Below are 25,470 nucleotides of genomic sequence, written 5' to 3'. Positions count from 1 at the left end.
CTAATTTACACTCTCATCAGCTATGTATGAATGCACGTAGCTCCATATCTTCGCAAACAGTTAGACCTCGCCCCCGCCCCCGCGCCCAACCTGGGTACACGTTATTGCATCTCATTGTGATTGTAGTTTTATTTCCTTGATTACGAATGACGCCGAGTACGTTTTCATACGTTTCTTGCCCTTTCGTCCTCTTTAGCGAAGTGACTGTTTTAAGTCCTCTGTCTTTATTTTAAGATCCTTTCAGACAGTCCTCATACCTTCACCTACTCGTTGCGGGACAATCATCGGGAAGATGCAGTCACCGAGGCAGGTGGAAGTTCAAATTCAAAACATCTGCTCTCTCAGCTGTAGCAGAGAACCAGTCGGTTTACCAAAGTAACAAGTACTTCGACTTGAGCCAGGCCTGAGGAACGAGAAGACCAGGCAGAGCGGCCTGGCTGCCTTTCTCCTCGTAGGTGGCCGTGAAAGCAGGGGACACCGCCCCGGCGAACTCTCCGGGGATCCTAGACACCAACAGACGCGTCTCTAAACAGCATCCCGCTTAACCGCCAATTTCAAACTTTCGAGACCTGCCCTGCGGGGTTTGCCCTTCCCGGTTTCCCATTGGACGCGAGTCAAAGGCAGAAACAATTTGATTGGCTCTCCCTTTCACATCCTCGGTCCCTTTAAGGACTTGGGCGGGACCTGACTGAGGTGCAGTTGTCCATCATAGAGCGGGCACTCTGATTGGTTCAGACACAGCTGGGCCCCGCCCGCGCCGTTCCCAGGATTCGAAAGCGGCGGCGGGAGGCGCTGGGCGGAGGGGAGTGAAGACTGGCGGGGTCTGCTGAGCGTGAGTGTGATCCCCCCACCCTCAATTCTCCCTCACTCCAGTCTGCAAGGCCGGGGGGAGGGCCGCCTCCACCCCCACGAATCCCGGCTTTCCCTGCAGCTGCGGGGAGGGCGGGCCTCCCGCCCCCAGGGCTGCTGGGGGCCGGGAGGGTCTTCCCAGGCTGGCGGCGCGCGCGCCCACCTCCACGGGAGCGGAAGGGTCAGCCGGGGTGGGGGGGGGGGCCGGGACAGGAGGAATTGTTCCTCTTCTAAACTGGGTGGGGTCCTGTGTCTATTCTGCCCTGCCTCATGTCAGCATTACCTGCGTTATTCTGTGCAGTGGAGCCCGGCAGCTCCTTATCATCCATCTGTGTGACGTTAACAGTTTACCGTGTCTTCGTACTCTCGGTGTCCACCCATCACCTCCTACTTTCTCCTCTTTCACTCTGCTCCAGCCCCTCTGGCCTCCCTGCTATTGTTAGAGAAGGCCAGGTCCTTAGCTCTGGCTGTTCCGCTAGCCTGAGATTCTTTTCTTTCCCCAGATATCGGCAAGACTTGCTGCTCATTCCCTTCAAGTCTTGGTTCAAATGTTACCTTCTCGGTGAAGTCAACTCTGAGTACACTGTTAAAAATTGCACACACACACACACTAATGCCCCAGTTGCCCTCACCTTGCTAAATTTTTTTTTTAACCCCGTAGCACTTACCACCTTCCAACATATTATGCAATTTGCATATTGTCAGTCATTCATTCAATAACTGTTTATTAGCACCTACTATGTGCCAGGCTGTATGTGTCCCGGCTATGTGAGGATAAAATTCCCTGCCCTTGTGAAGGTTACATTCTAAGGGAGGCAGATGATAAACAAATTTGCAAGTAAGCGAGTATCAGATAAGTGTATCACCTCCTGTTAACAGTGAATAAAAATCTGGTTTTTAATCTCCATTGTGGGACTGAGCTTCCCAAGACCCCTGTGGTGGCTGATTTTTGCTTCCCCATCCCTGATGACTTGAGAGAGATCAGGATCTCCCAAGCCCTTCCTCCTCAAAGGGGCAGTACGCACTTGACCTTCTCCTGCCTCCCTTCTGCACCAGTGGGGAGATGTTGAAGTTCAAGTATGGAGCACGGAACCTGCTGGATGCTGGTGCTGCTGAACCTATTGCCAGCCGGGCCTCCAGGCTGCATCATTTCTTCCAGGTAACAGGCTGCCAGCTCTGCTCACCTGTGTTTGTTTTCTTGGAACCTCCTTGTCACTCACTTTTGCTTTTATTATAGGACCGATGCTAATCTTCTAGGAGACATCCAATTTGGTATTTTATATGCGCTGATAGTATTGAAAAAAGGAGCCACTGTGCAGACAGGAGTAGATAACTGAACTTGCCCTTGAAGGGAGATCTTTTTTATCTTTTCGCACACTTTACACTTCTGTACTCAAGTTTCTCCTTTTATTAAAGAAAGGAAAACAAAAAAAGGCACTCTTTTGACCAAATTTTCTATAGATGTAATCTTATTTCTTTTTCATTCAAGGGATGTTTATTTTCTAGATTTTTTTTTTAAAAACTGTCTTGATAAATACCACACTTATGAAACCCACATTCTGCTCAAGATATAGAACATTTCCATCACTCCAGAAGTATTAAAATTTAATATCAGGAGATTATTTCCAGGTAGATTCTAATTCTTTTGTTTCTGATGTAGATGAAATATTGTGGATGTAGAAATCCTTGTTTGACTTATGTATTTGCAAGTCAGGGGGACAATATAGATAGTGTTGAAGATTTAGGTTTGAATCCTGGCCCCAGCACTTGTTAGCTGTGTTTCCTTTGGTGAGTCAGTTGCCTTCTCTGAATCCATTTGCCACTCTTTAAAATAGAGGTCATAGCACCTAATTCACAGGGTTATTGTGAGGATTAAATGAGATAATCCATGTAAAGCACTTAGCTCCTTGCCCAGCTTTTGGTAAGCCCTTTATAAATGGTAACTATTATTAATACTAAATATAGAAATAGTATCAGTTATAATAATAAATTTATGTTCACTTAGCAGTAATTATAGTTAGGAAGGTATTTATGAGGATACCTGTATCCTCATACCTGTATCCATATCATATATGATAAATACTAATATGTTCTTGATGGCATTTTTTTCAAAATATTGGTATTGAGGAATGTTCAGACAGATCAAAATGGAGACAGATTGAAAAGACAGACTGAAGCATGGATTGTTCCGTGGATCATCCCCATTGTCATTTTAAGTTGAGGTATTTTTCACAGATGAATAGCCTACCTCTAAAAAGTGCTGCCACTTTTTAGCTTTATCATTTTAATCCAAAACTTTTCCAACGTATTACAGAATAATCACTCATTTATTAAGGGCTTAAAATGTGCTGATTATGTAGTAACTGTGGTTTCCAATGTGCCAGGCACAGAGCCAGCATGTTCCTGATTATCTGTCTTCAGCCTCATAACAGAGGTAGGGACTATTTTTATTTACATTTTAAATAGGAGGAGACAGATAGCAAGGGAGGCGAGGACTTGCCCAAGATCATGCAGCTTGTAAATGGCAGAGCCAGGCTCCGTTTTGCTCTCTCTGACTCCAGAGGCTGGTCATATAACCACTGGGCAACACTACCAGCATATGTCATAGCTTAAGTGTATCTTATATATAAATGTCATTATAACAGTAAGGATTGTGGGTAAGTCCTTAATTCATCTCTTTAATAAGTTCCTCCGTGTCCCCAGGAAAGCTATTATTTGCAGGTGTAGCATATGCCTAATCTGTCTTACGTAGACAGGTGAGGATACCGTTCTTTCCCCACACGGTGCTATCTTAATGAGCTTTAGGTAGAGTAGTGATTTTCTTTTCCATTCGGGGAAGTTCTTTAGATTGAGTCTCAGTTTGTCTTTTTTCCTCCTACTTACCACTACTTCCCAGTCAGTTCTAGGTCAGTGGTTAACAGACTTTTCAATTTTCCAGCTAGCAAAATTTCTCAAATTTGCTGGGCTGACCTAGGTTTGCCAACTTTTTATTTTGTCAAGTAAAGGATGTAAAAAAACAAACAGATAAAAGAAAAACCTATTATCTTCTGGTCCTTTTATTTCATAAAGAAAGGACATTTTAAGAAACACCAAGAGAGGAAGGACATCATTTCAGAATAAAGGGCCATTTTAAAATTTGAATACATTTAGCTTTATAAAAGAGTCGTCATGCTGTGTTCATTTTTTCTCATTTCACAGCAGACTTGAAAACTAAGAATCAGTACTGTATTTGAGAAGGATTGCTCAAGTTAGTCTAAACTCATTAAAGAATAGAAGAAACAAAGAATCTTATTATTTTTCTGAGTTAGTGGCAGAACTATAAAGTGACATATATATTGGTCTTGCAACCCAATGCTTCACAAACCCAATTGAAGTTTGAATCTCTTGGGGGCTTGTTAATAAAACAGATTCTAAGCTACAAACTGGAAAATTCTAATTAAGTAGGTTGGGGATAGGACCAGAGAATCTGTTTGTTTTTTTCCTAAGTTAAGTTCTCCAGGTGATTCAAATGTAGCCAGTCTGGTTCTGTTATCCAGTGCTGTGTAACAAACCACTTACAAAGTTTAAAGCAACAATGATTTATTTTTTCTTATGATTCTCTGGGTTGGCTGGATTCAACCAGGTGGTTCTTCTGCTGCACCCTGTTACGTCAGCTGGGGTCACTCAAGGGGCCATATTGAGTTAGGAGCTTGGCTGAGACTGGAACATCTGGGTGCTGCCTGCTGGCGGGGGCACCTCAGAGTTGTTTCACCTGACCTCTCCTGTTTATGAGCTCTTTCATTGTTCAGTAAGTCTAATCCAGGGCTTGTAATTTTTTTCTGTAAATAATAAGTATTTTAGACTCTGTGGGCCATATGGTCAGTCTCTGTTGCAACTATTCAACTCTGCCATGGTAGCACAAAAGCAGACACAAGCAATATGTAAGTTAATGGATGTGGCTCTGTTCCAGTAAAGCTCTATTAAAATAGGTGGTGGGCTAGCTCTGGCCCATGGGCCGTAGTTTGCTGACCCCTGGTCTAGCCCATACTTCTTTACATGGCAGCTGGCTTCCAAAAAGAGCAAATGTAGAAGCTGTCAGACTTTTTAAGGGCTCTACCCTGAACTGGCACAGTGTCACTTGTATCATGTTCTATTGGTTGAACCAAGTCACAGAGACAGCGCAGGTTCAAGGGGAGGGGAAACAGACTCCCCTTGATGATGGAGCAACAGCACGTGCCTTCGGAGTTAGAAGAACTGTTGATGGCCATCTTTGCAGAGAGACCCCCACACAGTCCATGGCCTGGCACATGGGAACCATTGCTCTAGACCAGGGGTTGCAAATTCATGTCTTTGGGGGCCAGGCAGGGAGTATAAATGAGTCAAGTGGGCCAGATGGAAGACTGCAAGTCAGGGCTTTGGTGAAATGCAGAACACATTTGCTACCCAGTGGGCAGCGTTACTCAGCTTCAGCTCATCACCACCAGGCAGGAATGTGGGGCGATGTTGCTAGATCTGCCAGTGTTTCAAGAGAAGCCAGAAATCCCCCCCACCTTTTGGTGAAATCTCTTGATTTTTCAATATTGGCAGATAATTCAAATTATTTTAAATACTGCAGGCCAAACAAAGCATGTCTGTGGGCTAGATACAGTCTGCCAGCTTGCAACTGTTCCTCTAGATCATGAATAAATTCAGCTTTAGTATAGTCGCTCCATCCTCTCTACTCTAGATTGTTCGAGTGAATTAAAGCAACTGAAGTCATAATAACAGACCTCTGGGCACACATGAAAGAAGTGGCAATCATTGTTTCCTATTGTAGAGATATGGAGACATGTCAGGACCAGCAGGGTCCAGAGTAAATGTTTCCACGAGCCTCAAACCATTAAGAAAGAAGGGCCTTTTCTTATTAAGGGCATGCTTGTGAAGTTTTTCTTCCTAGGTGCTGGTGAAAGAAACCCACAGTAATGGAATCGTACAAGTGATAACTTAATGACTGTCAATTGATGTCGCTCTAAAGAATGAAGACACAGAATTGTGCTGTTAGCGTGTGTCGTGAGCAGTTAGTCGAGTTGGTGGCTTGTAATTTACTCTGTGTGGATGTTATTGATCAAAGCTTTTCATTATTGACAGTGTCTCCATCTGCTGTTTGCTGTTTTCAGGGGAAACCACCCTTTATGAGTCAACAGCAGATGTCTTCTCTTTCTCGAGAAGGAATATTAGATGCCCTCTTTGTTCTCTTTGAAGAATGCAGCCAGCCTGCTCTGATGAAGATTAAGCACGTGAGCAACTTTGTCCGGAAGTGTAAGTTTGGAGAACTTTTTCTTGAAAACACATGCTGGAGAAAACTGGAAGGATGCCTGAGGCAGAATGAGTGGTTGGTGGTAGTGGGTGAGAACTCTGTTCTTAGACAGACCCAGCTTCAAGGTCAGGCTCCACGTGTTGCAGTTGGGAGAGCAGATAAGTCAGACCTCTGGATTGCAAGCGACAGAAACTCAACTCAAACTAGCTTAGGCCAAAAAGTGAATTTATGGCTCATGAAACTGAGTAATCCAGGGATGGGTCAAATTCTACGCATGGCTGGTTCCAGGGACTTAAATGATATCCTCTGGCCCATCCTTCCGCCCACTCAGGGCTGACTTATCCATTAGATATAGTAGGCACAGTGCTTACGTCCCACAGTGTTTAATTCTAATAAATTTAATTTATTTTCATTGGTTTAATCTATTGTAAAATCATAAGAAAAATATGAATATACTAATGTATAGTCATTCTGGAATATATTCATCTTTATACCAATGTAGTCATAAAATACAGTTTTTGATTTTTGCTTTATGGATGAAGAGGCTGACAAGGCAAAAGTGCCTGGGGAGGCCTATGAAAGTCATAAATCAGCCCTGCCCACGCCCTGTTCTTGACTGTGCTTGATTTCCACGTGGTGGGGAAGTTGGCTGCTTTTTTTTTACTTTATACCAGTGTTTTTTGACCAGTGGTGATTTTGCCCCCTAGGGATACCTGGCAATGTCTGGAGACATTTTTGGTTGTCAAAACTGGGGAGGAGGTTGCTACTGGCATCTAATGGGTGAGGCCAGAGATGCTGCTAAACATCCTACAATGCACAGGACAGTCCCTCACAACACAGACTTATCTGCCCCAAATGTCAATAATGCTAAATTTGAGAAACCCTAGCATACACGGCTTTGTACTGTAACCAACCACCCTGAACTTTAGTGGCTTAAAATGATAATTATTGTATTATCTCTCCTGATTCTGTGGGTTAGCTAGGCTCAGCTGAGGATTCCTCTGCTCCATGAGACGTGGGCCATGATTGTAGCCATGGGGTGGGGGGCTGTCTCCTGGGCTGGAATGTACAGATGGCTCACCCAATGTCCGGCATGTTGGCTGGAAGGCTGGGCTCAGCTGGGACTCTGGGAATACTGGGCCTTTCTCTCTCTCTCTGAAGTCTCAGGGCCTCTTGCTCTCCACGAGGCTCCCCTATGTGTTCTCTCCATAAGGAGTCAGCCAACTACAGCCTGGAATGCCTGCTTTGTAAACAAAGGTTTACCGAAACACAGCCACGCCCATTTGTTTATGCATTGCGCGGCTGCTGTCACATTACAAGGCATTTGAGTAGTTGGGACTGAGACCATGTGGCTTACAAAGCCTAAAATATTTTCTGTCTGGCCCTTTTAAGAAAGAGATTGCTGACCCCTGATCTACATGGTCTCTAGCAGAAATGTCTGGACTTCCTGCAGGGCAGCTCAGGGTTTCCAAAAGCACAAAAGTGGAAGCTGCCAGGCCTTCTTAGGGCTTAGGCCTGGAAGGAACATAGGATTTCTTTGGCCACATTTTATTGTTTGAAATGAGTCTTAGGGCTGCCCAGATTCCATGTGCCAGGGAGCTACACAAGGGCATGAATTGCAGGAGGCATGGTTCGTTAAACACCATCTTTGGAGACTGGCTAAGACCCTGCCCAACGTTTATCTTCCACTATCTATATTAAAATAAACAATCCCAGGGAAGACTCTAATTGCCTCTGCCTTGAGTCATTTGCCCACCCATTGACTAGTCACTGGGCCGGGATGTGAAGTATTATGATCAGCCTCATCTGGGTGCCCAGGGGTTCACGGCACCATGATTACCAGGACCTCGTGGAATGGAGGATGTGCAAGTACCCAAACGAGCCAGGAATGTTGAGTAGGTAACATCAATGTCTGTCCATTCCAGGGAACTTTGGTATTTATATATACCTTGTCTATTCTCAATTTCCTTCTCTGAACAATGCGTATCTAATAAGGCTGTGTGGGCGTTGAATGAGTTCGTCCACAGTCCAGGCTTATCATGTTACCTGGTACATAGATACACTCAGTAAATGTTACCCAATAAGGATAGCCGTAAACCTCACCAACGTTTAATATGTTGTGTCTCTTTAAAATGTACTTGGGAGTGTTTGTTCATTATTTTGTATTTGTTTGAATAAACTCCCACCTTATTTTCTTGAATATTTAAATTCTCAAACAGGGAGTGGGAAGGGAAATTATGTAACAGGCAAATTCACCAAGCCATCTACAGGCACCTTCATTAGTCTTGAGACTGCCCTCTGGTTACTTTAAAGCAGTGGATCTTCTCGACTCATTCAGTAATCAGGGGGCTAGGCTTAGTGAAATGTAGATTTTTCTAATAGATTCTCTTCATATTTTTGAAGAGGCTTCCTGGAGAGTACGGTTGAGAGGCTATGACTGAAAAAGGTTGATTGCGTCAGTAATTTTTTTTTCCCTTCTGAGTTTCTGTTTTGGAATGTAAGCTTTGTTTTTCCACGGGAATGTAAGCTTTGTTTTTCCACGGGAAGAAGGATCCAACAGCTGCTATTGCCTAAGTTTCTTGAGTCTTGTCATAGAGATGGAGATTTCTTTGGGGACTGTTGGAGGAAATGACACAGACAGTATAGCTCTGAAGCGATGTCCCTAGCTTGGGCCAAGGGAGGGCAGGGAACCAGCATCTGAGAACCAGGGAAGAGATTTTTATTTCTTAATTACTATTTTATCCCCAGTGCCTAAGACAGTATCTGGTACATGGTCGATGCTTCATAAATATTGGTTGAATGATTCTATTGCTAAGTGAACAAAATAAATGACAAAGCCTTAAGCATAGTATCCTATAATTTGTGTAAAAAATAAACAGCAAGTGTGATATTAAAACTTGCAAAGAAAAATGTTGATAGTTATCGAAGTTGGGCTGTTCTTGGTGGTTTGATAGTAGCTGAAATTCTACCCTCTTTCAGCTCTGTTCACTGTAGACAAAAGCTTCTGTATGTTCACAGCTTGAGTACTCATGGGCAAATTATAACTTTAAGGTTTTTTTCTAATTGTAAACATAATACAAAGTTAAACATAAAAGGTCAAAGTGAGAGAAAATCCCTCAAAATCTTACCTGTCTAATTAACCACTGTTAACAGTTTGGCGCACAGTATTGCAGATTTTTTTGTCCTTATAAAATATTTATTATGGAAATTTTCAAACATATCTAAAGGTAAAGAGAATAGCACAGTTGTCCCTTGGTATCCAAGGGGAGTTGGTTCCAGGACCCCCTCGAATACCAAAATCCACGGATGCTTAAGTCCCTTTATGTAAACTGGTGTAGTACTTGCATATAACTTATGCACATCCTCCCATATACGTTAAATCATCTCTAGATTAGTTATAATACCTAATACAATGTAAATGTTATGCAAATAGTTGTTATACTGTATTGCTTAGGGAACGATGACAAGAAGTACAGATACAACCATTGTAGGCCTTTCAGTCCATGGTTGGTTGAACCCACAGGGCTGACTGTATAATGAATCCTTGTGTATCAATCAGCTAGCTCTAGCAATTATCAACCCTTTTCCGTGCATGTTTTAACATCACTCTTGTTTAATTTTACGCAAAATGGATCATGTGTGTATAATGTTTTGCCACTAGCTCTGCTCACTTAGCAATATATTTACTCAGCAGGTATTTGTGAAGCACTTGCTATGTGCCAGGTTTTGTTTTAGGTACTAGGTATCCAGTAGTGATCAAAACAGACAAAAATCCCTGCCCTTAACGAATGTATATTCTGGTGGAGATTGAGCTACCTCATTCTTTTAAACAGGTGCCTAATATTGTTTTATGTGGGTAGACTTTTAGGTCCATTCCACTTTCCTGTTGATGGACCTTTAGGTTGTTTCTGATTATTTTTCTGTTATAAGCAGTTCTCATCAGGAGCATCTTCTTATGTATCTTTTTCGAGCACATGTGCTAGTGTTTCTGTGAAGCGTGGTTTCCTAGAAGTTGAAATGTTGGATTACTAAATTTCAAAAAAAGAAAGCAATACACTTAGCTGGGTTGGCTTTTGCCCTGTGGGTCCAAATGTTTATCTGACAGAGTCATTCTTTGGCTGCATTTTCATTACAGTGCTTTGGGTCTTTATCTCCACCTCAATATTCAGTACCAACTGGGCTCTTAAGTACTATAACTAACAATGTGCAGGGATGAAGGGCGATGTGGTTTTGGAGTCACAGAAGCTGCTGCTATGGAGAGAAGTTGTGAAGGGTTTTTTTTTAATAGTCATAGACTTGAGTTGAGTGTCTTACCTGTTCAATTTAATAATCCAAAGCCTTCGGAAAAAGACATTTTGATTTGGAATGGTGTCTCAGAATTCCGAGAGCATCGTGGTGTTTTTTCCTGTAAGCACTTTGTCTACTTGTGTGATTGAGGTGCCTGGTAGTTGCCAGTGACAGATCCAGAGTTATTAAGTTGGACAATGCTGAAAGCAACTTGGGGGCCCAAGGCCTAACAGAGAATCCAGAGAGACTGGCCTTGTGTGCGAGCAATAGCAAAATCAGGTTCAACCCAGAAAGTTCCAAGCCAGCATATTTGGGGGATTATAATTCAAACTCAAGGATTTGATCTGAAGGAAGCTTGGAAAAGGACAGGGAAGAAAGATGGGGCTTGGCAGTGATGTCAGGGCAAAAGGAAAATATCCTGCAGCTTTCAGTTTGCTTCTGCATGGAATTCTGTGTGTAGGCACTCTAGATTTATTTTTTACAATGGTCACGATGAATTAATGTGGATCTACCCACTACTCTTGCCTGATTCCCCAAGGGACCAAAGGAAGGTGTTTTCAGGATGACTAGCTGAAGTGAGAGGTGTGGTGTGTGGGTGGGAAGACACTCTGTGCAGTGGAGTTCATCATGTGTGCCTTTGATCCAAGTGAATGCAACTCCACCCAGGCAATAAAGAAAGGGGTGGGGAACAGCAATTTAAATTGCCTTGGCTAATTCATCAATATGCCACTCAATGACTGTGGGTATGAAATGGCTTTTCCTTTTGTTCAACTCAGTCCCTCTCATTGTGTGAACATCTTGCTGAGAGAATGCAGCTCCCAACTTCATCCGGTGCCCAAGGACAGAAATGGCAACCTGCTCTGGTGCCTGGAGGACTCCAGTGTCCATATGGAATTTCAAGAGTGTCTTGGTCTTCAACAGGACACCTGTCTGAGGGATTCTCCAAGATAATTTTGGTTATGTGTTTCTCTTGTCTTGCTCTGGAGTGTAACCCCTGTATATGATGCAGTTTCCCTATAACATGCAGGACTGAATTTTTTGGTCAATCACAGCTACTCCCCTCCGTTCTTACAGGTCCTTAGAGTCGTTGCCTATCCAGTGATGCACCAGCTTAGTGTTCTTAGAGGGTTAAAAAATGTATATTAGATTCCAAATCTGCCATCCATTTAGTCCATACTTCATACACTGAGGATCTCCAACTGTTATGAACTGAATATTTGTATCTCCCCCCATCTCATTTGTATGTTGAGGCTCTAACCCCCAATGTGGTGGTATTTGGAGGTGGAGCCTTTGGCAATTAGATTTAGATGAGTTCATGAGAGTGGGCCCTCGTAATGAGATTAGCATCCTTATAAGAGGAGGAAGAGAGACCAGAGCTCCCCCTTTCCCTGCCATGTGAGGACACAGTGAGAAGGCAGCCCTCTGCAGACCAGAATCAGGCCCTCACCAGGAAATGAATCTGCTGGCACCTGGATCTTAGATTTCCCAGTCTCCAGAACTCTGAGAATTAAGTGCCTGTTGTTTAAGCCACCTCATCTATGGTATTTTGTTATAGCAGCTCAAGCAGGCTAGCACACTGACTGAGAGATTGCACTAGGAAAAGGAATAAGAGTATATGTTAAGAAAAAGATAGTTGCAAACCCTTCCAGATGTGTGACGTGTCAGCTCTGCACAGCAAATGTCAGAGCTCCATTTGGTTCCTTGGGCTAAGGTTTTTTATTTTATTTTATTTTTTGGTAGCACTACCACATGTTAAGGCAAGGAAGACGTTACTCTTACTGACACAGTCCAAAGGAGATAAAACAGGCTAGTGGGAGAAAACTGAGCAGAACACATGTAGTCTGAATGGAATGATCTGCAAGTCAACTCCAAAGTTGATTGAGATAGGAATCATGTTGCTTATGTCACATATAAACTGGTCTCAATGCTGATAAGCATGTCTGACCAAACACTGCCCTGCAGCCTTCAGAGAGGAGGAAGAAAAGCATGATTTGTGTTCTCCTATTTTCTAAGTCTACAGGATTCAAATTATAGCTACCATGGAAACTGTGCTTTGGAATTTTTGGAGCCCTTAATTTTAACTTAACATATAAAAACACTTTTGTGCTGATTTTATAATTATTCATGACGGATGAGAAAGTGACTAAATGTCTTTTGACAGTGAGGGAAGGCATAACCCTTTTTCTTTCTTTTTTTTTTGGTTTTCATAAAGATGCAAGTATTGGCAGTGCTTTATTTACCTGGGAGTAACTCTTCGATCTTTTGCAGATTCTGACACCATAGCTGAGTTACAGGAGCTCCAGCCTTCCGCAAAGGACTTTGAAGTCAGAAGTCTCGTAGGTTGTGGTCACTTTGCTGAAGTGCAGGTGGTAAGAGAGAGAGCAACCGGGGACATCTTCGCCATGAAAGTCATGAAGAAGAAGGCCTTGTTGGCCCAGGAGCAGGTAGGAGCATTTTAACATCACACCCTTTCCCCTTTCTGTACCAGAATGTTCATTGCAGAGATGATAATCTGCCAAATTGACATCTGGGATGGAGCAAGTTTTCCTCTGTGCATCTGTAGTTAATTATGGTTGCCTGGGCAGAAAGGTCTCTCTCGCCTTCTTAGCTCTACTTGAACTGACATTGACTCATTTTGAAGGCTCACAAGCTCCCTTTTGTTTCTTTATCATGTTCTGTAGTTGTATTTTATTCAGAACCAACTTGGCTTTTTAACTAATGAATTTAAGATGATCTTTCATGACCATCAGCTGGGGATTCAGAAATATGCATATTGTGGGGTGAATCAGATAGCGGTTGCTTTTGTACACTTTTTTATATATTTGTGTTGTAGGCATGTGTGTTTGATTTTAAAACAGGCCTTTGAAGAAATTAAATAAAATTGTTATGTGGCTAGGGAGTTGCTTGTTTGAGAGCAGGTAAGAAGTTATCTTTTCGGTTGTGGTATTTTTCTTTCTTTTAAACAAGGCTGCTGCTCCAGACATATTGATTTATTTGCCGTGTTTCTAGAGAGACAGCCATCAGCCTTGGAGTTCGGAGAGTAATTTATTAGTTACAGACGTTCGAGTGCACATCATGTGTCTGGTAATGTACCCGGCTCTGTGGGGAGCCTGCAAGAGGAATTGAAGCTCCGTGGCTGTTCGTTTCAGGGTTTAAAAACAACCTTGGAAAGCAGAGGAAAAATGCAAATACGTAAAGCAGGCGCTTAGGAACTAAAGCATCACAGAAGGGGAGAGCAGTTAGCAAATTCACAAACCATGGAGTGAGGAGAGATGTGGGTGAGCCAGGGACAGTTAGGGAAAGCTCACACTTCTGAGAGGAATGTAGGTTCTGGGCAGAGAGAAATGATGAGAATGTGCCAGATAGAAGTGTGGCGTGTGTGACATTCTGGAGGTTTGAGTACTAGAGTGCTATACAGATGTGTTTTGGGTTTTTTTTAGCGGTTTAGAACAAATACACTGGGAAATGGGGAGAAATAAGGACATGTAGGTAGAGAGGGGGTAATTGGTGGGAAATCGCAAGAACCTTTTTTTTTGATATCGTGATAAAATATGTGTAACAAAATTTACCACTTTAACCATTTTTACGGTACAATTCGTTGTTATTAAGTGCATTCACAGTGTTGTGCAACCATGACCACTATCCATTTCTGGAACTTTTTCATCATCCCAAACAGAAACTCTATACCCATTAAGCAATAACTCACCATTCCTCCAAGAACCGTTTTTTGGAATTGTAGTTTAATTTGTGAGGTGGTTGGGGATCATTTAGGCTTTTGGAAGAAGGAGTTTGGGATCAGAGTCTGAAGACTTCAGTGATTTCGTGGGGCCTCCAATCAAAGAAGCAGCAGAGGGCAGGAAGCTTCTTTTTTTTTTTTTTAATTTTTTATTATTTATTTTCCCCCAAAGCCCCAGTAGATAGTTGTATGTCATAGCTGCACATCCTTCTAGTTGCTGTATGTGGGACGCGGCCTCAGCATGGCCGGAGAAGCGGTGCGTCGGTGCGCGCCTGGGATCCGAACCGGGGCCTCCAACAGTGGAGCGCACACACTTAACCGCTAAGCCACGGGGCCAGCCCGGGAAGCTTCTTGTCAGAGTCTAAGAATGATGCGTCCTGTCTTTAGGAATGAAACGTGAGCAACTTCACAGAAAGGAAGAATGACAGGATGTTGCGCATCATTTGGAAGAGGGGAGTGGAAGATGCTCACTCAACCTCCCAACACCTCGGAACCACCTGTCATCAGTACACACCTATCGAGCACCTGTTTGATGTGTTTCTAGGTCCTTGGGAAGAGGCATTAGATGTAGCCCCGACCTTGTGATGTTTATGTTTTATATGGGAAATAGTGAATGTAAAAAGAAAATAATCCAACCTACCATACGGCAGGCAAGCAGTAGAGACGTTCAAATAGATGTGCCTTCCTCCAGGTGAATGGCTCGAGACGATCGGGTGTGAGGTGTGGGCTGAGGTTTTTAAAATCATACATATACAGGAGCAAATTAAAGCCACAAATCTATTCGTTAAGAGGGTGAATGTAAAAGAAAATAGGGTCCTTAGCTGAGCCATGGCGAGGCTTCAGAATTTAAGGGCATGAGAAGAGAGAAGCCAGCATGGGGAGCAAGTGAAAGGAAATGCCAGAGAGGAGCTAGGGAGAGGTAGTGTCCTGTAAACAAGACCTGTCACCTCGGAGAGGCCAGCACACCCGCCCAAGCTCTGTGAGAGCCGGAAGAGGTCCTCAGAGACGGTTTATTTTAATGGAAGCTTCAGGGGGCAGACAGGGAGTCAGTGGTGAGCAAGCAAAGGTGTGTGGACTGTTCAGTACAGCCAGCCTTCCTTGAACACTTTTTATATGCCAGGAAAAAAGGAGGATCAGCAAATGGGGTGCAGGAGATTATGGGGGCTGGGTTGGTGTTTCCAAATGTGTTAGATATATCACTGGTGGCGTGCAAGGTGATTTTAGGTAGTACATGGATGAAATAATTTGAAAACATTTAATGGTTTAATATTAACTGGCATATTAAAACCTGGGACTTTCTCAGGTGTTATTGTTGGAACTAAACAGAAGAAGGTATATTTAAACTTAAATTATTTTTATTTTGAAACAATCACAAATTATAGAGAAGTTGCAACTTCAGTGTATCAGAGTTCTATAGTGTATATACACTATATATTATGTAACATATATACACATGTATACATTGAATATACATGTATATATACATATATATGTACATATATATATTTTATATATAAAATTTATTTATTTCAAGAAGTTGATATACCTGATTGGGGGGCTAGAAGGTGTGAAATCTGTAGGGCAGGCCAGTAGGCTGGAAATTCTTGGGCAGGAGCTGATGATGCACTCTTGAGACAGAATTTTTTTCTCAGAGAAACCTGTTTTGTTTTTAAGGCCTTTTGACTGATTGGATGAGGCCCACCCAGATCATCAAGGGTAATCTCCTTTGCTTAAAGTCAACTGATTGTAGATGTTAACCACATCCACAAAACACCTTTACAGCAACACCTAGATTTGATTGACTAACTGGGTTCTATAGCCTAGCCAAATTGACAGGTAAAACTATCACATGTAGTATTAACAACTTTTTTTTCTTTAACCATTTGAAAATAAGTTGCCAATCTGATGCCCCATTACCTCCAAATACCTCAGTGGGCATTTCCTACAAGGACATTCTCCCATGATGTGGACATTTTCTGCAATCCAACCATCAAAATCAGGAAATTAACAATGATACATTATCACTGTCTAATCCTCAGACCCCATTCAAGTTTCACCAATTGTCCCATGGTCTTGTAGAACAAAAGGATCCAGTTCAGGATCACACGTGGCATTTAGTTGTCCTATCTCTTTAGTCTAATTCAATCTGGAACAGTTCCTGGACTCTCATGACCTTGGTGATTCTGAAGATTACAGGCCAGTTATTTTGTAAAATTTAGATTTGTCTGATATTGCTCATGTTTAGATTCAGGTTGTAGATCTTTGGCAGGAATGTCACAGACGAGATGCTCTGTTCTTCTCATTGCATCCCCACAGGTGACTCTCAATTTCAGTTTGTCACATTCATGATGATGTTCACTTTGATCACTTAAGATGGTGTCTGCATGCTTCTCCACTGTGGAGTTACTCCTTTCCTCTTTGTAATTACATAAGTATTTTGTGGAGAGGTGCTTTCAAACTATGGAAATACTCAGTCCTCATAAAACTTCCAGTGTATTCATTTATATCTGTATGGACTTGCATTTTCATGTTTTAATCAATGAGTTACAATTCATTACTGTCATTATATGTTTTTATACTCAGATTGTCCCCAAGTTGGCTAATGAGAATCTCTTCAGGTTGGTCTCTGTGTCCTTTTGACGTATCCCCGTCTTTGACTACTGTCTTGCTTTCTGGTACACCAAGATGTTCAGGCTCTTGTACTTTCACTTTACCTCCCCTAGTCCTGCAATCAGTCATTTCTCCAAGGAGCCCTGTTCCTTTTAGTGGAAAATGGCATTTAGAGGCCAAGAACACTAGGTGTTCTCATTGCTATTGGGTTGTCACTGCTCCCAGACCCCTTTCAGTGGACAGAGCTAGAGAATACATGAATATGTATACAATATACCTACCTACACATTCATACACACACACACACACACACACACACACACACGTTTTTATTTCTACATCTATTTGTATTACTGAAAACAGTGTGTTCACACCAGTACCTCCAAGTCCAGTCCAACTTCACAGAGTTCATTCTAGTTTTTACCCTCTCCATGTTTGTAACTCTCTTCTCCGACAGTACCCTTAAAACTTTTACTTATTAAATACATCCGTGTGCATCCAATCTGCTGTCTTTGCTGCTGCCCCCTCTCCAGGGCTCCGGTGCCCTGCTCCAGCCATCCCTACATGTGGGTGCCTTCCTCACCCTGTGTGGTCCCTTGGTACACTACACTGGGCTGCCCCACACAGGGTTGCTGCTCTCCTCACCCTTCTTGGGCCTGGCACCCTGTTCTGGGTCACCATGGCTCTCTCTCCCTACCACCTGGTATGGATGCTTACCTCGTTCTGTTCCACCTAATGGCTCTAGGACTGAATTGTTCAGGAAGGGAAGGTGAAGAGAAAGAGAATGATTTAGATTGAAAAGAAGTGAGTTGACTTTAAAGAAAGACATTAGGTAAATAATTAGACAGATATATATAGATCTGGCAAAAATTGTGAGCAAAGTAGGCGAACGAATGAAATTTGTGAAATGCTGGGCTAAGTGATGGCTTTTTTTTTTTTTTTAAATTAAAGATGTTAATTAAGCCTTAAAGAGAGAGGAAAGACCACCCCCCCCCACATATTTAGTTCTTTATATTATAATTGTCTAAAGGGTTTATTTTTCCTGTAGGTTTCATTTTTCGAGGAAGAACGGAGCATATTATCTCAGAGCACAAGCCCTTGGATCCCCCAATTGCAGTATGCCTTTCAGGACAAAAATAACCTTTATCTGGTGAGTCTTTACATCCATCTCTCTGGAATTAGTCTGGTCCTATGATACTCAGATGTCGCAGTCATAGAATTGAATGTGGTTCTTTCCATGTGGTCCATGACACCTCTCATTCATTCAGTTGCCTTCCTGACTTGCAAGTTCTCCTTGTCCTAAAGAATGAGGGATAGCTCATTTAGAAACAGCCCCATTTATTGTTAGATATTGTAGCTGTGGCTTAAAGGGCAATAATAAGAAGTCATATATTTGGGAATAGTCTCATATTACCTTTAAGAAAATCTTGCTTTATTTATTTATTTTTTTATTGAGGAATAATTGACATACAACATTGTATTAGGTTCAAGTCTACCACATAGTGATTCGATATTTGTATATATTGTGAAAAGATCACCACAATAAGTCTAGTTAACATCATTAAAATTTTTAATTTTTAAATACTGAGATAATAATGGTTATTAGAGGAAAATGCAAACACTGCAGAACTATATGAAATAAAAGGGAAAGTTCTCTACCTTTCTTTCCAATCCCTTTCCCTAGAGAAACAAATATTAATGGGTATATATGTTCATTTTGATCCTTAACTATGCCTCGTGGAAAAAATATTTCTATATCTGTATTTACATTTATAACACATGTATATAGTCTGTTTTACAAAAATGGTATATTACCCTCTCCTCTGCTCTTCAGTTTGCTTTTTGCCTTTCAGCAATTTATCCTGGATATCTTTCCATGTCAGTACATACAGATCTGCCTCATTCTTTTGAACAGTGCCATCATTTTCCCTAATGTACATGTAGCATAATTTTGGGGCCTTGTTTAGGTTCTTGGGGTTTTAAATTCCTAAATTAAAGAAGAGTATCCTAGAAACAGTTTTTGTTCCTGATTCAGCCCTTAAAACAAGACTATTCTGTTACCTTGAATGGAGGTAAACTTTTGTAGAGGCTCGTGTAAGACAAGAGGGTAAGAGAGAAATGGTCTCCTATTTATCTTGGATTTCCACTGGACATTTTTGGGGGATTTTACTGCCTTCATTTCTGACCTGGAATAAACCAAGTTTATTTGCACTGGTTTCATATTAGTTGAGAACCCTGTGCTGGTAGAGAGGTTCCCCCAGCCCCACCCAGCCTTCTGAGTGAGGACGTTCTCATGTGAATGTGGTAGGAGACTGGCCTTGCACGGATCGTATGCTCCCTCAGAACCAACACCCACTGTTTTTATGGCCTGAAACTTCCTTTCCTTGAATACTGTCTTGGAAGCGTTCCTTCCTTGAGAGCTGGGGCATGGAGCCCTGACCTTCACGAATGACCTTGGTGTATTTCTAGGCTCACTGGTGTTCTAGGACGTTTGCTGCATACACAACATTTGCCTCGTGCTCTCTGTATCTTGCAGAGCTCCACATGTTTGGGTGTGTGAACAGACTTCTTTATTAGCCCTCAGAAAAGACATTTTCTTGAAACAGCAGGGTTTTTTTTGTTTATTATTGTTTTGGATATTTTTACTGGAACTCTGCAAATGATTTAGAACCACCAGCTTGTGAGGATAAGCTTCGTTTTTGAGGCAATGCAGAATGCAGGCAGTCCTAGAGCTAGGAAGGGCTCTGATTTTTGGCAAAAGTTGAGAGTCCACAGTTTTCAGGTCTTCCTTGCACTGCTCTGTAGGCTCATTTCTCTTCCTCTGGGTTGAAGAGTTCACCTTCTTGATGTCCAATCTCGCGCAGCTTCTTTTTAAAAGTAAGCATCTTTGGGGCCGGCCTGGTGGCATAGTGGTTAAGTTCGCGTGCTCCGCTGCGGTGGCCTGGGATTTGCGGGTTCAATCCCGGGTGCGGACTTACGCACCGCTTATCAAGCCATGCTGCGGTGGCATCCCATATATAAAGCAGAGGAAGATTGGCACAGATGTTAGCTCAGTGACAGTCTTCCTCAAGCAAAAAGAGGAGGATTGGCAACAGATGTTAGCTCAGGGCCAATATTCCTCACCCAAAAAAAAAAAAAGTAGGCATTGTTCAGATGCTTTGGGACTTTCACACCGTCAAAGTCAGTTTTGGTAGAGGTGATGACAAAGTCTGAGTGTTCTATGTAGAGGGATGAGTGAGGACTAGTGGTCCAGGCACATGTGGCAAGCTGCTTCAGGGAAACCACTGCTTGTCTCCATGGTGACCAGTGAGGATGATAAGGGCCCTGGGAATGACACTCACTCGTAGTTTTCTTCGTGTTGACTGTAGTGTTTTTTTACCCCCCCCCACAACTCAAGAGTTTTCAAAGCACATGCAATAATACCTTCTTCACGAAGGTAATATTTGGGCATTTTGAGAATTTTAAACTTTCTGGTGTCACCATTCTTATCCCTACCAATTGGCTTTGTCACAGTGGTAAGAACCTTCCCTTTCTTTTTCTTTTTAATCATGGATTTAACTGCTGTGGTCTTCTGCTTGGACATAGCCTTTCTGGGATGTTCTGGAATACCTCGTGGATTGGGAATATCTGCCCTTCCTTTGCTAGAACAGGCTCCCAGCTGCAGGGGACTTCCTTTTTTGGGCCTTTGGCTGTGGGGCTTCCCTCTGGATCTTGACACTGCCATCGGTATCCTTAGTTTAATGATGATCTTCTCAATTTTTCTACCTGCCATCTTGCAATATGGGGATGATCTCAAAACAGCTATTTTCTGGAGTTCTGGTTGCCTCAGCACATTGGTACCTGGCCACAGTGACATTTTCACACCCTTCTTTTTTTTTTTTTTTTTTGAGGCAGATTGGCCCTCAGCTAACATCTGTTGCCAATCTTCCTCCTTTTTTTCCTTTTTTCTCCCCAAAGCCCCAGTAGATAGTTGTATGTCATAGTTGTACATTCTTCTAGTTGCTCTTTGGGGGACGCTGCCTTAGCTTGGCTTGATGAGTGGTACGTAGGTCCACGCCCAGGATCTGAACCAGTGAACCCCTGGCCGCCAAAGCAGAGTGCGTGAACTTAACTGCTATGCCACTGGGCTGGCCTCCCACACCCTTCTTTAGTAAGCTCAATTGGGTATTACTGATGGGATCTTATAATTATTTCCTTGTCTGCATTCTCTTCTCAAGTACTTTGGTACTTTGGAGTAAAATGCTTGCTAAGGGTGCAGTTTTCATATAAAAATCCAAACTTAGCATAGGAATTGAGATATGATTATAAATCCACCATCCCTTATGTGTAATTCTGAAATACCCAGAGCTCTGAATAACCTCAAGTTCTTTTGTTACTTATTTGGCAGCCAGACCTGACTTGAACTCTAGCGAAACCCGACCCAAACTCTCTTTTTCATTCCCTTTAGTGTGACTATTCATACATTTTGCTGCAAATTATGAATACCTTCGATTACAGAGTCTTATCCCAGGCCCTACCTGAGGGTGTTACATAATATAAAGTATATGCCCCATTTTACCTTCCTAAAATCTTCCCATTTCTCAATCTGGAAACACATTCTGCCACAAAATAAGGGGGCCATAGATCTATATTGGCATTGTAAAGTACTGCAATTCCCTTGTACCTAGTGACCACTGATAGATCACTAAACCTTTGAATTTTGGGGAAACATAGAAATCATAGTAAGCTCCCCTGGCAGTTGAATATTAATTTGTAATGCAAATGAGGTTTAATTAAAGATACATTTAAAATCAATGAAAAAAAAAGGATTCTACTTCCTTTGTATTTCTCAGTCCTATCTCTTCTCTCCAGTCCAGTTTCACTGTGTGAGTTCAGGCCGCCATCTTCTTTTGCCTGCATTACTGCAATCACCTCCTAAGTGTCCTCTCTGCTATCTGTCTTGCTCTTCGCCCCAGGTCTTCTACACGCTGCAGCCAAGTTATCCCGCTGTTAAAACCCTTCAAGACTCCCTGCTGCTCTCTGGATGAGGTTCAGACTCTTCTTCGTGGTTTACAAGGCTTTTTTCTCATATGCCTCCAGCCCTGTCACCTACCATTTCTCTCCTTTCACTTTATGTTCATCCTGAACTTCCTTTGGTTCTTTGAATGTGCCTCTGACCTTTCTCCATGCTGTTCCCTCTTTCCCTGGCTAACTCCTATTTCTCCTTCTGGGCTTGGACCAGATGTCACCTTTCCTGGACCCTTTACTTCTGGGAGGGGTGCCCGTCTGCTGTGTGTTCATAGCACCCTGTACTTCCTCTTCATGAGTGGGTGTTGGTTGCCTCCACCAGGCTACTCCCTCCATGAGAGAAGTGATTATGTTTCCTTTGCTTCCAGTAGAGCTTCCTGAAGTAAATGCTTAAGAAATATTTATTGGATGAATGCGTGATTAATTTCATAGAAATTTGATTTTCATACAAGTTTACTTATTGTGTTATGGAAATCATATGATGTTAGCATTGTGAGTTTTGCTGTCTAAAGTATGTAATTGAAGATAGACCCAGTGAGAATTTCAAAGTTTGGAGTGCAGTGCAAGGAAATTGAACTTGGGTCCTTTTGAGTTTTGATGGTTAAAAATTTCCTATTTGTAGTTACATACCAATGAATGTGGCTTACCATTTTCTGGTATATAGAAAATTGTAGCAAAGTCCGTTGTAACATCTGGTTCTCTATAACAAAGCTAGTGCCATATTCTGGCAGGTGGCCCGTGGAAACTGTGCTTTGTTGATCAGTTTCATGATGAAATCTGTTCACTTCTGTATAAGAGATGCCTTCACCGGTGTCCTTCCGTGAAGGAGCTGATCTTTATAAAGAAAACATCATTTTACAGCTCACCACTTGTAGTGTTGTTGTATCTAAATTCTTTCTGAGATTCTTAATGCCTGCTGGCTTTGTATTGGTCTACATATCAGGTCTTTTCAGGTTGCCCTTGCTCAGGGCCTGTAACTCACCTGTGACTCTCCTTTCCCTACTGTGACCTTATGTAGACTTGCCTCTGTTCATTCCCGATATTTTTTTCCCGTTACGCATAAGGATGTATTAGTTAAGGTATAGGCTAAGCTACTGTAACAAAGAGACCCGAAAATACAGTCCAAGCTGGTGGAGCAGCTCTGTTGCGTGGGATAATTCAGGGACCCAGCTTCCTTCCATCTTGTGGCTCCTCCATCCCTTAGGATGTTATCCTCTTTGACATGCTTGAATTTGGGCCATTTCATGTCTTTGTTCCGCCTGGCTGGTGAGAGAAAAGAGCAGAAAGGCAGAGCAAGAAAATTCCTTTTAGATAGTATGATGTAGAAGTGGGACACATCATTTCCTCGCACATTTTGTTGACCAGAACTTCGTCACATGACTACACGTGTGTGCTGTCTAGTTGTGTGGCCTCTATCCAGCTAAAATTCATAATGGGGGACAATGAATAGTCTGCCACAGAGATTACAGCAGCTGCTTTTGTAGGTAATAAGAGGTAGATCTGGAGTTTGAAGTCAGGCCCCCCAGCTCTACCCCCCATACCCTCACTCATTACATTATACTGTCACCTCCAAAACCACTTCTCACACGACCCTGGTTCTATATCCCGCTTGAGATTAGTTCTTTGTATTTCCTCTCTTGCTTTCAACACACAGCTGTGCAATTTGTGGACAGTGTTTCCTTCCCGTGTAGGAACAATTTGGAGGTGAGCTGTTTCTAGGCTGTGACCCTATGACCTGTATGAACACCAGCCTGTGCTGTCGTTGGGAGTCTGGAGAGAGTTAACGAATACAACTTCATCGTTTATTTTAGTGAAATGTGGCAGCTTATGATAGTTTTGACAGTGAGACATGTGCTGTTTTGATGTCTCGGGTAAGATTATCCAGTTTTCAGGCACGTCTCAGGGTGTTCAAACTCTCCGGGGTGTTCATGTGTTGCTGCTTCCGAAGCCAGGGTTTGGAAGCTGGCCGCCCATCAGAAGGAGGCTGTTACTTAGAATATAGGTTCTTGTTTTGTTATTGTTCCTTGTTTGGTCTCGCTGGAGTCAGTGGCCCTTTTGGCTTCAGTTTTCTCATTGATGAAATGAGATATTAATACTTCTTATTGACCCCAATTTAATTGCTGAGTGTGTTATTGCCTTGGGGGATTCTTTCAGTTCTCAGTGCCTTGGAAATAGTTGTTATATGTCCTGGTCTTTTGAGGCATATTTCAAGTGAATGTATTTAGAGTTTTACTGTTTTAGGAGCCACAGTTTAGTTATGTTGTCCCAGTTTGTCTGGCTTCACCTTCAGAGTTTCTGATTCAGTGGGTCTGGGATGGGGCCCAAGAATTTGCATTTCTAACTGGTTCCTAGGTGATACAGCTGCTGCTGGTCTGGGGACCCCACTTTGAGAACCACTGTCCTATAGCTATAGCTATAGCTAGTTTCTGGTTACTGCTTCTTCCTTTCGTTCCTTCAGTAATAATGTACACATCTGAGATCCCTTCCCTTGTTCTTTCAGACCAAGAAATGGAACCTACTTCCCTACTGTTGCTAGCCCCAGGGTGCTTCACAGTCCCGTGTTTATTTCCTTTAACCTTACCCACACCTTTGTAAATAGCCCTTTCATTAATTAATGTCCTCAATTACCTAGTTTGAGTGTGCTGTCTGTTTCTTGCCAAGGCCCGGGATGATTCAGTGCTCAATGAGGATTTTTTGAATAGATGGATGAATCAGGCTGGGATTCATATTTTCTGGAATAAAGGGCCTTTTCTCTTGGTCACCTTGTCCTTCACGAAGAATAATTTAGGGTCTCTGCTAGAGGTCACTCTGCTTAGAGGATTCCTTCCCTCCTCCCCCATGCTGAAGATCAGGAACACTGGGCAGAGTGGATAACGATGCCACTAGCATCATTACATCTTCATGACACTTTCATTTATGCTGATTATAGTGCAAGCATTTCAAGGACGCATTTCTAGGTGGCCAGCACAGCGTGCTTCTAATGACGCCCTATGCAAATTGGAATAGAGTACTAAAGGACTATTAGATATTCACACCCCCCCACATATGCATGTGTGTGCATGCCAGCATGCATGTATGTGCATGTGCAAATGCGTGCATACATGCGCACACACACACATTTGTCTGTTGTTTCAGACTCGACACAACGGATGGGAATTGCCATCCCAATACTTGGGGTATAGATGCAAACACCCACAGAGAAGCAGCCACTCCTTCCAAACCCAACACAAGTAAGATTTGCCCTTTAATTAGCATCTGCAGCTGCTGCCATCAGAAGGGTCTGTCGCTGTTGGCCTGAACATCTTTGCTTTAAAGAGCAAGTCCATTATAGCTCCAAGCCAGGCTCGTCTGTCAGCTGCTGTGCTTTCTCTGCCGTCCGTAGGGTTGTCACACTGTTTAGGGCTGTTTCCCTGTAGGGCTCTTTTTCCTCCTCTCGTCTCCTGAGCCTTTGATTACCAGGCCTCGGTGATCACCATTTGGGTGACCTGCACCTGTTCACTGTGTGCAGGGATGGGCGAGTTATTTTCCAGCCCTTGTCAGTGATCTTGTTTTGATATGCAAAAAGGCTCCAAGCAGTCATTAAAAAATGTAAGCAGCAGAGGTGATGGCTGCATTAAGGCCAGGTTTCATACAAGGGCACCTCTGCTGTAGAAACTTTTCGTTTGGATGGAGTAGGGAGCCACATTGGCTCCACAACCTCATCAGC

General features: G+C 42.7%; 1 protein-coding gene across 8 annotated transcripts in view; it reads left to right on the top strand.

Annotated features, from left to right (window-relative positions):
• The first annotated feature begins 776 nt into the window (after window positions 1-776).
• The window catches only part of CIT (citron rho-interacting serine/threonine kinase), a 157,346-nt gene continuing 132,652 nt past the window's right edge, over window positions 777-25,470 (top strand). For 4 of the 8 annotated variants that reach the window (XM_058531538.1, XM_058531536.1, XM_058531534.1 and 1 more), the window contains exons 1-4: window positions 1,175-2,008; window positions 5,985-6,126; window positions 12,680-12,855; window positions 17,806-17,907. In XM_058531538.1, the coding sequence (XP_058387521.1) occupies window positions 1,913-2,008; window positions 5,985-6,126; window positions 12,680-12,855; window positions 17,806-17,907 (516 nt within the window). In that variant the 5' untranslated portion in view covers window positions 1,175-1,912. Of the gene's footprint in view, window positions 837-1,174; window positions 2,009-5,984; window positions 6,127-12,679; window positions 12,856-17,805; window positions 17,908-25,470 lie in introns of those variants that run through there. The other 4 variants (XM_058531539.1, XM_058531540.1, XM_058531535.1 and 1 more) reach the window with 2 other exon arrangements.

This window comes from Diceros bicornis, chromosome 35 (assembly GCF_020826845.1).
Source record: "Diceros bicornis minor isolate mBicDic1 chromosome 35, mDicBic1.mat.cur, whole genome shotgun sequence".
Classification (NCBI taxonomy): domain Eukaryota; kingdom Metazoa; phylum Chordata; class Mammalia; order Perissodactyla; family Rhinocerotidae; genus Diceros; species Diceros bicornis.
This window is presented reverse-complemented; position numbering and strand designations above follow the sequence as displayed.